The 12,333-nt window shown below is 43.8% G+C and overlaps 1 protein-coding gene across 1 annotated transcript in view; it reads right to left on the bottom strand.

Moving 5' to 3' along the window:
- Nucleotides 1-12,333, bottom strand: part of GALNT10 (polypeptide N-acetylgalactosaminyltransferase 10) — an 82,124-nt gene that overhangs the window by 7,506 nt on the left and 62,285 nt on the right. Inside the window, exons 8-10 of the mRNA XM_068205977.1 lie at nt 4,736-4,843; nt 2,732-2,953; nt 835-951 (exon numbers count right to left, since the gene is read on the bottom strand). Coding sequence (XP_068062078.1) covers nt 835-951; nt 2,732-2,953; nt 4,736-4,843 — 447 coding nt within the window. The remainder of the gene's footprint in view (nt 1-834; nt 952-2,731; nt 2,954-4,735; nt 4,844-12,333) is intronic.

Raw genomic sequence — 12,333 nt, 5'->3', positions numbered from 1 at the left:
CTTGAGAGAGAAATTACCACAATCATTTAGACTCAACGCTACTCAGAAGTTCAAACCGCATTCTCTTCCTAAACATAAGCCAAAACTAATTTTCAAGATCCTCCTGACACAACAGAGGCTTAGTTTTGGACTGTGCCTGAGTAAATTGGTTTTGTTTCTATTTTTCACACATCAAATTGATATGCAACAACCCTCTGTATCCTACTACTGAAGCCATTCCCTGAAGAGTTATGCATGGCTCTGTAATAGAGGCATTGTTTTCTTGGTTCTTTCTCAGCTCAGCTGCTACAGTTTAGACAAACTAATATTTTCCTCCCTTCTGTTACAATAAAGCTGTCGTTTCTGGCACCTCATATGTTGAGAGGGTGAATCTATAACCTGGCTGGTTTCATCTCTCCAGCAATGGTTGGGTGTTTATAATGCATTTGCCTCCTGTCAGGAGGATGATAGTGAACAGTTATTGAATGCTCCTGCAGGTTCATTAATATGCATGATGCTCCTCTATCACTTCTTTCAGCACAACCTTTGAAGTTAATATTCACTTTGTTACATATTACAGCTGCCTTCTTACTGGTTTATTGTTTTGGCACACTGTTTTCTTGTCATTTCTTTTGTTCACTGCGAGAACTTCAAAGCAGAGGTAAAAGCTCTGCACAGTCTGCCAGGCTCCAAACGCCCCTGTGCCACAAGCACAAGCCACATCCTGTTCCAAAGTACAATCAGCATGTGAGCCTTGCGGTGCATGTGACAGCTCTGAATGGCCTTCCTCTGGCACTGATCCTTGGAACCTGTCCCTGCCCAGATTTAGGGGTCGATGATTTATCAGGTTATTACCTGCACGTTGTTCCATGCTGCCTCTCCTCTGTCCTTCACGCAGTTTTCCAGCCTCAGTGGGGATCCCAGGGCTCCATGCTTAGTATCCACACACAGTCCAGTTCCCACACTGCGTATCTGAAATAGTGAATTAACCACTGAATCTTCTACTCCTACCAGGAAAGAAAGCTCAAATTGTCTCAAATTGCAGCAGTATTTGTATGAAGACAGTTTTTAAGATTCCTCTCTTAACTCTTGAGTGTGAGCTGGCCAGTAACAGCTGGAAGAAAGCACAGAACTGAAAATGGGACCCAGTGGTACCCCCAGCACACAGCAAAACCTTGCAGTGACAGGATTGCAGAGCCCACTGTGGGCTGGGCTGTCTGGTGGTGCCATTTTTCACAGGTCTATACCTTGTACATCCTCCCTTAAGTCTGTGCCAGTGTGAATATGCTATAGCAAATGTACAATGAATGTTGCTCCTCTGGATCCTTAAGTACTTTAGATTTGTGAGTTACTCTTGTGCTATAGTAAATTCTACATGAATCTTTTGTTGAATTGTTAAGCTATAGATTAAGTGCTGCTAAACTGTTAGGCTTAAACTGTTGGTTGAGTTCAGAGCTAAGTTTAGTAAGGGGATCCACTCTGAACCTTGTGACTCCACGAGAGGATCTCCCTTATTCTTTTTTATCCTTACCCTTTTCCATCCCCAGTCTTCACACAGGTAATTTTTGATTGATTTCATTTTTAGATTAATTGATTTTAGATTTTTAGTTTGCTTTTTCTCTGTGTGCTTTAATATAGTAAAAATGGCAACCCCGACGGGGAAGAAATGATGATGTCTGGCTCCAGATCAGAAGGCTGAAGGATAACTTTATTAAAACTATACTACATTACATTAATATACTATTTAAAGAGAGACTATCCTGTTCTACATACTTACTTCTTATTTACCTCCAGATCAGAAGGCTGAAGGATAACTTTATTAAAACTATACTACATTACATTAATATACTATTTAAAGAGAGACTATCCTGTTCTACATACTTACTTCTTATTTACCTATCAACTAACTAACAACTGGTGACTCTGCTGAGAGTCTGAGACACAGCTGGATCCCACTGGTCATTGAACCCAAACAGCCTTCACCAGAACCCAACCCAGCAATCACTGCAGGTGAACAATCTCCATACCACATTCCACATGGGGAAAACAAAGGAGCAGAGATAAAGATTGTTTTCTCTTTTTCTCCCTGTGCTTCTCCTGAGAGACAGAATTATGTCTCTCTGCCCAGAGAATGTGAATGCCACACTTTAACCCTCTAGAAAGTAGTAGAGTGAACCTTACCAATCAACTTTGTCATGCTTTCACTTTATATTACACCTGCTTTTGCCAACACCTTTGCCAGTGATTCTTTAAGCGACCCAAAACACTCAGCCACGACAGCTCCGTGTAACAATTCACGGCCTTGCTCCTGGGGTGATTCTATAGCTACAACAGAGCTGACTTTCAAAAACATGGATGGTTTTCCTGTCTTTCACATGGGAAAGCTAAGAACAAGAGTAGCTCAACACAGTCGTGAAGCCCTTTGGAAATGCAAGATTTCACTATTGCTCAGCTGCTGCCTCTCCCTAATCCTCCCTCTGGCATATTCTGCTTTCTACTAAATACACAACATGCAGAACAAGCCAAGTCTCTAGTCTCGTTGGAGCTGTGCACTAATAGAAGCAGCTGCCTGCCCAACTGCCTGCTTTGATCAGGCCAGTGCAATGGTACAGGAGTTTTGGGTTTTGAAACATCAAGCAGATCTTTAAACACTCGCTCGCACCTTACTCACAGCAACTGAGGCACATGGGCAGCCTTAAAAAACCAAACTGCAGCCTGTCTGCCCACTGCAGATGTCAGAGCACAAACTTGCCTCTCCCCAGGCAGCTGCTGGAGGCTCCACTGGTGGGTAGAACTTTGGCAAGTCCCAGGCAACCTCGTTCATGAACCACTTGAAGCTTTTGCAGTTGAGGTTGTTGCGAAGCTCCTTCTGAGCGGCGACGTCGCCCGCAGAGAGGTGCCGGTACTCGGGTCTGCGCTGGTAAATGTACTCTGCATATTCATCCATCCACACCTCAGCCACCCTCTTCAGGTTCTGTGGGGGAGAACAAGAGGGGAAACCACCTGAGAGTGCTGCACAAACCACCATTAGCATTCAGAGCAGCTCACATGTTTTCGCGCAGAAAGGATTTTCATTCACATCCACTCTTTCTCTCCAGCTTCAGGACAAAGATTATTTTTATTACTCTGTAGTTCCAAGGGACTTTTAGAAAGATATTTTCAGTTGAGGTCAAAACAGAAGGCTGGCACTTGGCCATTATATCTAGTTCCTTGTGGCTAAGAAAAACAACATTAATCAAAAGTTGTTTTTTTTTCCTTTTTTTCTGTAAGGAAACTAGTCAGAGCATGATGCTGGTAAATACCACAGGACATTCAAAGGTCTCTGACAAAAAGCTGCTTTCTTAAATCCTTCTTATTGCATCTTTTATATCTATCTAGGAATGGATTTGAAGTACTCCCTTCTGAAAAGCTCTAGTTCACAATACTCTTTCTTAGCACTATTTTTCCATTTTCTTGGGTAAAACTCTGAGATATCTCAGGAATACAGAGCTTTCAGGTGACGACCCTTTAGAACAGAAGCAAAGGGTTTTACCTTGTGGCAGCAGCACATTTCATATATTACTGTAAAGCTTAATCCCCTGTGCACCTCCAAGACAGCAACAAACACCACCCACTCAAGACAACCTGCTTGTCACAGCACCCTTGACAGTGCTGCACCTCGGGCTGTTCTCTGGCATCATCAGGCACATTCTTGCTGCCCCTCGGTAATGTGCCACGTGCAGTTGTGACTCCTCACCTGAAGCTGCTCAGTCCAGCAGTGATCATTTACCACCAAAAAAGTTAGGAAGCTAAGAGTAAGCAGTGTGCTGATCCTGCCCCAAATGCAACCTGCACACAACAGGAGCAGGTGTTTACCTCAAGGTGTCTGTTAAGATGCCAAGAAACAGCCTTTCCTACCTTTCTGCTGTCTCCTTCCAGCACTGTGGGAGTACAAAAGAGCCAAATACTTGAAATCCAAATACTATGAATCAAAAGAAGTACAGCTCCCTCCTGAAGAGAGAGGAGAGTGCTCTGTCGTTCTGACAGGTCATTGCTGGGCTGAGGAATTAATCCAAATCTATAACTGGGGTGATGCCATTAAAGCATTGTAACACTGTGCAAGCCTGAAGATTTCAGAACAGCAGGGCACCTCTCTGAGGTTTTTAGTTTTGCAGTCTTTCTGCTCCTAGGATGTTTTTCTCCCACCAGAGGGCAATGCAATCCCTCCTCAATTTGAAAATTAGCTAGAGAAACCCAGTGCAGGATAGATGAAAGCTCTTTCTTCTTTGGGCTACACTAGATTAAGAAGTAAGATGGCACAGAACATTCCATTGTGGAAAATTACAGCTTGCCCATTCAGTGGTCTGTGATGCTTGAAGCTGAGAGGTCTTTCAATCACCAAAACCAATCACCACGCTGAAGCTTGCTGCTCTTAGAGAGCACAGCTATAAAATGACTGAAGTTATTATACAAATAAAGCCATATCTTGTTTTTATAGCCAGTGCCCGATCACAAAGTCCCTGCCCAGCACCCAGCAGTGGCTGATGTCTGGAGCATGGCAGCTGCTCACACACACATCTGCAGCTCCCTGGGCTCTCTTCCCTTTATGCTACACATCCACCACTGCAAAACTGCTCAGCTTGCACTTTAGAAGTGCAAATTACAGACAAAACCCCTACATTTGCCTGCCATTGTGGGGTGAGAGTTGACAACAGCACGGTCATGTTGCAGTCAGACTCCTGCAGTCAGACTCCTGGGGAATGCCACTGCCACTTACTCTTGCCAGGCTGACTCCTGTGGGAACCTTGTATGGAACATATTTCCTGTAGATATGACCAACTCTAGAGCAAGGGATGTCCTCCATGCGACCTCCACACATCCATACCTGTGGAACAGCAGAGAAACATATTCAGTCTTGGCTTTATGGAGGAAAATGCAAAAGAAAAGACTTGCAAGTAATAAAGAAACTTAACCCAGATTTTTACATTAAAGTCCACTCTTCCCAGATCCCCTCCCTTCCCTGCCTTAGTCCCAAATCCTATAACAACCTGCTTAGAGCCATTCAGCAAGCTTTGATTTAGCACAAGTGCTCTCAAGCCTTCTATACAGAAAAGAACAGGGGAAAAAAAATCCAAGCAATGAGAAAACAGCACACACCTCGCTATAAACTGATATATGTTATTACAGCAGTAGTAACCACAACAGTTAAACTGGGCTGCCATAAAAAACCCTGGGTGTAGGTTGTGTAATGAGGCTGTAAAAGGGAGGCCATCTCCCTAGTACAGGTGGTCATGTGTTATGCAAAAGGCTCCAGGGAATTCATGAGCCTGTTCAAGTGCCAGAAATCAGAAGAAACTGCTACTTTTTCCCGTGGTTATCACTGCTCTTTTATGGTTTCATGGCTGACATTCATTCATTGCTTTTGCAGCCTTACAATTAAGTGGAAATCTCTGCCTGGTGAACACATAAACAGCTTTAAAAAAGCCCTCAGGAAGTCACTAGAACACACTGCTAGTTGGAGATGACTACCTTGATGCTTGGTTAATGTCTAGAGCGGACCTAAAAGCTTCCTTCCCCATCTGGGAAGATTTCACTTTGTGCCAGCACTCTGCAACAACTTTCTTTTATTCTTTATTTATAGCATGGATGTAGTAATTTTGTCCAAGTAATTTTGTCCAATGGAGGCGTTTTCTAAACCAGCCAATCTACCTCATTAGGTTTAAGAAATATTTCTATGTTTCTCAGAAATATCCAATCAATACTTAAAAAAAAAAAAAGTACTCTTTAAAATGCCAAAGAAATGACTTTCTGAATTCCTGAAGAGAGGCACTGCCTTTGCCCTTCTGTTTGTCCCCAGCTGCCATGGAAGTGCCCCAAAGGCTGTGGATTTTGGGCAGGCTGGTGCAGTGCTCTTGGTCTCCCTGTTCACTCGGGCTAATTTGAGCCACCACAGTTCACTGTACAATGAGCTTAGTCAACAGCTTCACACATAGCAGGCAATTCCATTAATATTCTACAGCGACAATATTAAATACTTAGCTCAGAAGAGAAATATTTGGCCAAGGCTGCTGCATAATTATTAGCTCTGACACTAAAGTCCTCTGGAGTTTCAGCTCTGACTGCTGGCCCTAATAATTACAGTCATTTGCTGACTGCGAATAACCTAATGGAGGTTGGATGCTCTCAGTTAGAGAAATATTTTTCATGGGCAACTTCTAAAGTTCAAGGTACTTAATTACATGTCGTTATAGTGAGAGAGACAAGAAGAAAGTTGACAAACACTCCTACAGAATTTCATTCCTTTTGTCCCTGCTGTGTCCTGAGAGGCTGGTGCAGAAGAGATGAAAAAGAAACTAGCACTCAGCTTCAATGAAGTTTCTTATGGAATTAGAAATGGTTTTTATTCTGCAGTGACTGTGCTTTTGGCTGCAAAGGGCCAGAGTATGATTTCGCTGCTGGGAAATTAACAGGCTGAGAAAACAAGAATTTGGACATAGTTTGTGTTTCTAGGACAGAAATGGTTTGTGCAAGGCTGTAAGAGCTGCAACAGACCTGGGAACCATAAAAACCTTCAGGAGCAGCAGCAGAAGGCCAGAGCTCAGTTGCACAGACACACACACTCCTCAACAACCTACACTACCCTGCACTGCACCCTGCAGCAAGAAACCTGAGGGGTGCACAGCAGCTGCATTTTGGGGTAACACAAGCCTGGCTGCAAACACCAGCCTGTTTTCCTTGCTGCCTGCCCACAGGATGCCTCACCTGCACTGTCTCTAAGGAAGAGCTTTCAGCCAGGCCACCACAAATACACTTCTCTGGAACATGATGTCCCTGTGCAAGCTGAGCCCTGCAGTCGGTACAGCTGGAGAGGATAGAGCTGTCCTTGAGCTGCAGAGCTGGAGAGGCAGCAGGAGTGGGAAGCCTGACAGAACTGATGGGCCAGGAGCTCCAAGCTGGTACAAGACTCCAGGCATAGAAGACAACATCACACGAACACATGCAATGTGATCAGAAAAGCTACTTAACTGAGTTGCTTAATAAGTAAAACCTAACATCAGTTTGACTTGCTCTTTTCTTGCTCATGCTTTAAAACATTTACTTGCAATGATGCTGCAATGGAAGCAATGGAAGGCTTCCTAATCCCTACCAGCAGAGCTCAGTGACCCTTTCAAGGTACTTTGCCACCTCTGTGCCTTTTTAACGTTGCCTCACACTGCAAGTGACAGTATGGCACCCGCAGTACAAATCTAATTTTAAAGACATGCTTTCCATTCATTCCTTGCTGCTTTGATTTATTTTATTAGTGAGCTGCTTTGTGTGGTGACAGAACTCATTACAACCTCCATAAAGACAATTACCAGTCCTTATCTATACAACTGGAAGAAAGGGGAGAGAGAAAGAGCGTGATATGCATTGGTAAAACACAGCTAACAAAAGCATTAGAAAGCCAGAGCTAAAGGTCAGAGAATCGCATCCAGGGGTCTGTCAAAGAGTAAATGCAAGAGAAGCAAACTCAAAATAGCTGTGTGCTAGCTGAGGGAATGCTTCCACTCAGTTACTGATATTTGGTTGTTTTTAAACAACCAGGCATGACACACCAGAACATACACTGCTAAAAATACTGCGCTGTCAGACAGCTGAGATGGTGCTGGGCTGTGGGGCAGCACCTCGTGCCTTCCCCACAACACTGATTGTCACTTACTGCATTCTCTAGGCCTGTTTCTTCTAGGTGTTTTACACATCTTGCCTCACTCCTCAGCTGACATGACAGAAAACGTCAGAGCCTGAACTTGCACCTGATTTCAAACAGCCATTTACGCTGAAAGAACAAGAATTAAAGCCGGTCAGGCAGACAGTGCTTCTTACAATAATCTAATCAGATCTCATCAAGAAGGAACAGGAAATTTCTCTTCCTCCTCAGGCACAATTTTGCCAATCTTCGTTTTGGGCTTGGAATCCAGCAGCTGACAGATCTGCTAGAATTAAGAGAAAACCTGGCTACACTGAGGTCATCGGGCACACTGAGCAGATTTAGCTAAGGCCACAATCTCACCCTAATAATAAAAGCTACACAAGGGAAATAAACTAACACTGGTGATATTGCTTCCATCTTCCCAGCAGCCTGGAGAGCTGTAACTCCATATTCATAAAGCGACTCCAGAGCCTTTGATTCAGTCAGTATGCTGTGAAAGCAGCAGATAATATGCCACCTATTCTCTACATGGGAATGTTATGCTGATCCAATTCCCCTTCTGCAATTTCAGAAAACAATGTCAGGTAAGACAGCTGAACCTCTCCTCTCAAACACACAATACAATGCTGCAGTTGGTGTGTGAACACAAATTATCTGGGTATACAAGGTTTATGGTTTCCAAAGACTGCACCATGATGAGCCAATGCTTCCCAAGAGAAGAAAAAAAACACAAAGGAGAGTTAAGCCATGAAAATAAAGCTGCTTCTGCAAGAGACAGAAATGAAGACCATGGGGTGGACCTACAGAGAGCAGCTGGCTGGTTGTGTGAGCACACACTGAAAGGTGGGAGGAAAAGGGCACAGAGGATAAGTCAAGGGGGTTTTCTTTATAACAAAGTAGCTGAGAGGATGAAAGCAAGGGCAATAACTCAGGAAAATTGTAATCCTCTCTACTGGAAGCATCAGCTGCTCCTGCTGCTGGGACTTGGTGCTCTCTGAGAGATTAAGGCAGCCCGTGAGGCACTGGGATCTGTGTTTGCACAGCACCTTCACACACACCACACACCAGCAGAGCCCATCCCCACCGTCTGCAGCATTTGAGAGTAATGACAGCACTTTGTAATAACCACATTTCAGGGAGTGGAGGGGAGCACTTCCCTGCTGCTGCTTGGTAGGAAGCTGCTCAGGAACCTGAACCAAGAAAAGGGTGCACAGAGGCAAAAAATTCAAGTCAGTGGTCTGAAATTGCTCTGTGCATCACCAGATAGGAAAGAAGCCACCCTGTAACTGCAGCTGAGAGCCTCAGAATGAAGCAGCATGTGCTGGTTAAAAAAAAAAAAAAAAAGCCCACAAAAAAAGCAGCAGAATGCCTGGCCTGTTCCAGTGCGGGCAAATGTGAGCTGCTGGGAAGTGGAGTGAGGATGTGCCTGGAATAAGCAGTGCAGGCTCACAATCAGCACTAACTTCAGCAACACGGGTAGAAATGCTGTCAGAAGGGATCCTTTGGCAGCTGCACCCAAACTACACACCTGCCAGAGCCCAGTGGCAAAAAGGGAATCAGAAACGTGCTGCTGGCATGGGGCAAAGGAGAGGCAGGCATTAGACATGTGAACAGAAGCTGTGGAGCTTGGATTTGTTGGAAAACATGCAACATGTTTTAAGCTGTGGAAATCAGAAGCAATCCATGTTGATGGTTTGGGAAAAGGATCTGGAAAAATGCAATGACCTACAATGACCAGAATAAGTGCAATGGCTCTTTTCCTATTGCTGAAGCAAGAATTGAAGACCACAAGTACTAACCAGCTCTTTTGTCTCCTTTTTAATTGTTCTTTTTCAGGGCAAATGTCAATTTGGCTTGTTTGCACTGAGCCCTTTGCATTTTATGAAGGCTTTACAATCTCCAAATTACAAGGCAAACGTTTCTAAAACTGAAATGATTTATCACCTGGAGAGGGATATTCTGGACTCTCATTCTTTGTGCAATTAAAGGACTGAGAACCACACCACTTGGATCTGAGATTCAAAGTACATCTATATTTATGCCTACACAAGTCAGACATATCCCTTTTTACTCTTCTGTTTCCCCATAACCAAAAAACATCACAGACTATTTATTTATGGAAGAGAGGTGTGAAGCAGTTTAGTGAAGATTTATGTAAGCCAAACAGAATAGAAGCCACAAAAATACTGGAAAAGAGGCAACACCATCTCAAGTAAAACTGAGCATGGCTAAGTGCTGTACAAAGTAGCACGTACAGAAGGGAACAGTTTAAATGCTTCATACATACTGCTCCAAATTAAATGCACTTATGTCAAAAAAAACGAAGCACTTACGTAGGCAGCAGTTAAACTGTGTTTAGAAGAGGAAAGGTCCATTAAAACTTTGGGTAAAGAACTGAGTTTTGTTTCCACAATCGGGAAGATAAAAAAAGACCAGGAGAAACTGCAAGAGAGGAGAGGTGAGGAAGTGACTTCAAGAAAGCAAAGATCCCCACCTGAATGAAGCCTGCTGAACAGAGGAACCAGTGGCAGCAGAAAGGAAAGGTAACAAATGCCCCACAGAGACAGCTGTGAATGCTTGTTCACCCTTTCTCCAAAATACAACACCTTTCAAGGTCAGCACCTGGGAATTCACCTGTAACTACCACTGCAGACTGTGATCTGCCTGTTGTGTCTGGGGTGACCTGACCAGGAGCACCCTGACGTGCAGCAGTGCTGGCTCACGGACACTGAGCTGCTCTGGATGCACACAGGTCGAGAGAAGGAAGCAGTGCCTGTTTTCTGCTTGAATATGGAATAGATAGATCAACTCCTTCATTTCTAAACTAGACATTTCTGTTTTAAGGGATTGCTAAGACCCAGAAAACAACAAACCAGCAGTTACGGTTTGAAAGTTCACCTCAATCTTTTTGTTCCTCCTACATGCAATGTTTTCTAATCATGTTTGATGCACATGTTTTATACAAAGTGCAAGGTTTCTAGAGTTTGATCTACCCTCTAGCTAAATGTTTTCTCAGGTGTTAAACACTGATGCTTTCTCTGTTGGCTTGCTTGAAAATTTCTGCTCAGAAGGAAGCAGAGCCAGCTGATAACAGAAATATACGATTTCCAAAAAGAAAGGCAAGAGGTTCCTAAATAAACTTGTTTATTTCCAGTCTCTCAGCAACAGAGCCCTGTATTTTAAAATAAAGGCAAAACCAGCAAAGTACAGTCCATGAATGGCCAAAAGAAGAATATGATTAAGGGGAAAAAAAAATCCGAACCACAAAAAACCTCCCCCAGAAGTCCTGTACTCTTGGTGAGGCTCGAGAAGGCCAGATCCATTGCAATGGATCACAGGCCAGCAGTACAGAAGAGTATCTGCACCCACAACACCCAGGGACAGGAACAGAGTATTTGTTAAAGCTGGGCTGTAAATCTGGCACGCTTAGAATCTGAATTCCCATGAGACAATAAATAATGTGAAAGTGGGTACCCCACATCTAAAGCCAGAGCTTTAAATTATTTGACAGTGCACCTTTAACTACAAAACCTCAGTCTGCTTCTAAAGGTAAAAACGTAGCTCTAAGCTCACCAGGAAATGTCATAGCTTCATAAATTCTATGAACAAACCTTCTATTCTTGCAATTCCAGCAGAATTATTAAATCTATCAGCCACAGATGAATGTATCAATTTATCTTAATTTCTGAAAATACACTGAGCCTCTTTCAGTGAAAACTTCATTTTTCTGTTGCACAATGAAAGAAAAAGGGGGTCTTTGCAGAGATTAATTAAAGCAAATTTATCCCTCCATAAATTACCATCTCTGGACTGAAATAAAACACAGCATGTTTCAGAGGGGATAAGCAAACAGATGAATGAAGCAGTCTTATTTCCTGCAGATCAAGCAGTGTGACTGTCTGCTGTGGCACTGGAGACAAAGGCCTTGCCCAGCCACTGTCATCACTCTTGGAAACCAGCATTTTCAGAGAGGAAGAGGCTGAATGCTGCCCCTCCTGCAGAGAATGAGCGCCTTACACAATTTCATTACATGCAACACAAAGGTGAAATGGCTGCAAGCACAATGACACCCCCAGAGAGGGAGCCCTCGCCCCTCCCTTCCTGCCACTGTTACAGAGGACAAGGGACATCCAAGGTGACTTATGGGTTCTGGTGAGGAAATGATGGAAGAAAAGGCTGTCTCAAATTCAGGGTCTTTTCTCCCACTGTGTTCTGCCCAGTAGCACATGGGGTGTGTGTATGGCAACGTGGCTTGCTCCACTCTGCATTCCTCTGAACTGCTCAGAGGCATGGAGATCTTGGAATCTGTTCTGTAAGGTATGAGCCATGACTTCTCAGGGGAGACAGAATTTTAGCTGCTGAAGCCCAACTGTGCACTACATCCCTGCTATCCTCTAGCCTCGTGTAAGGTCAGCTAGCTTAGATCAGTAGCATCCAGACAGCTGTAAAATCAAATATTCAACCTCTGAAAGAAACTTCAAACAGAGTTGAACATGGACATCTTTACTCACTTTGGTCCAGGCTATGGACTGGGCACCCGTCAGGGGTTTGGGACATTCTGGTGGGTTTCCCAAACTGGATTGCAGAGTTCCATAGTCCAACCTAACACAGGTACCAGCGGTCTTGGTGGGTTACAGGGACTTGTTACTCTTTGTATGCATTTTTGGTCAGCTGGCCAACTC

Source organism: Anomalospiza imberbis, chromosome 15 (genome assembly GCF_031753505.1).
Source record: "Anomalospiza imberbis isolate Cuckoo-Finch-1a 21T00152 chromosome 15, ASM3175350v1, whole genome shotgun sequence".
Classification (NCBI taxonomy): Eukaryota; Metazoa; Chordata; class Aves; order Passeriformes; family Viduidae; genus Anomalospiza; species Anomalospiza imberbis.
This window is presented reverse-complemented; position numbering and strand designations above follow the sequence as displayed.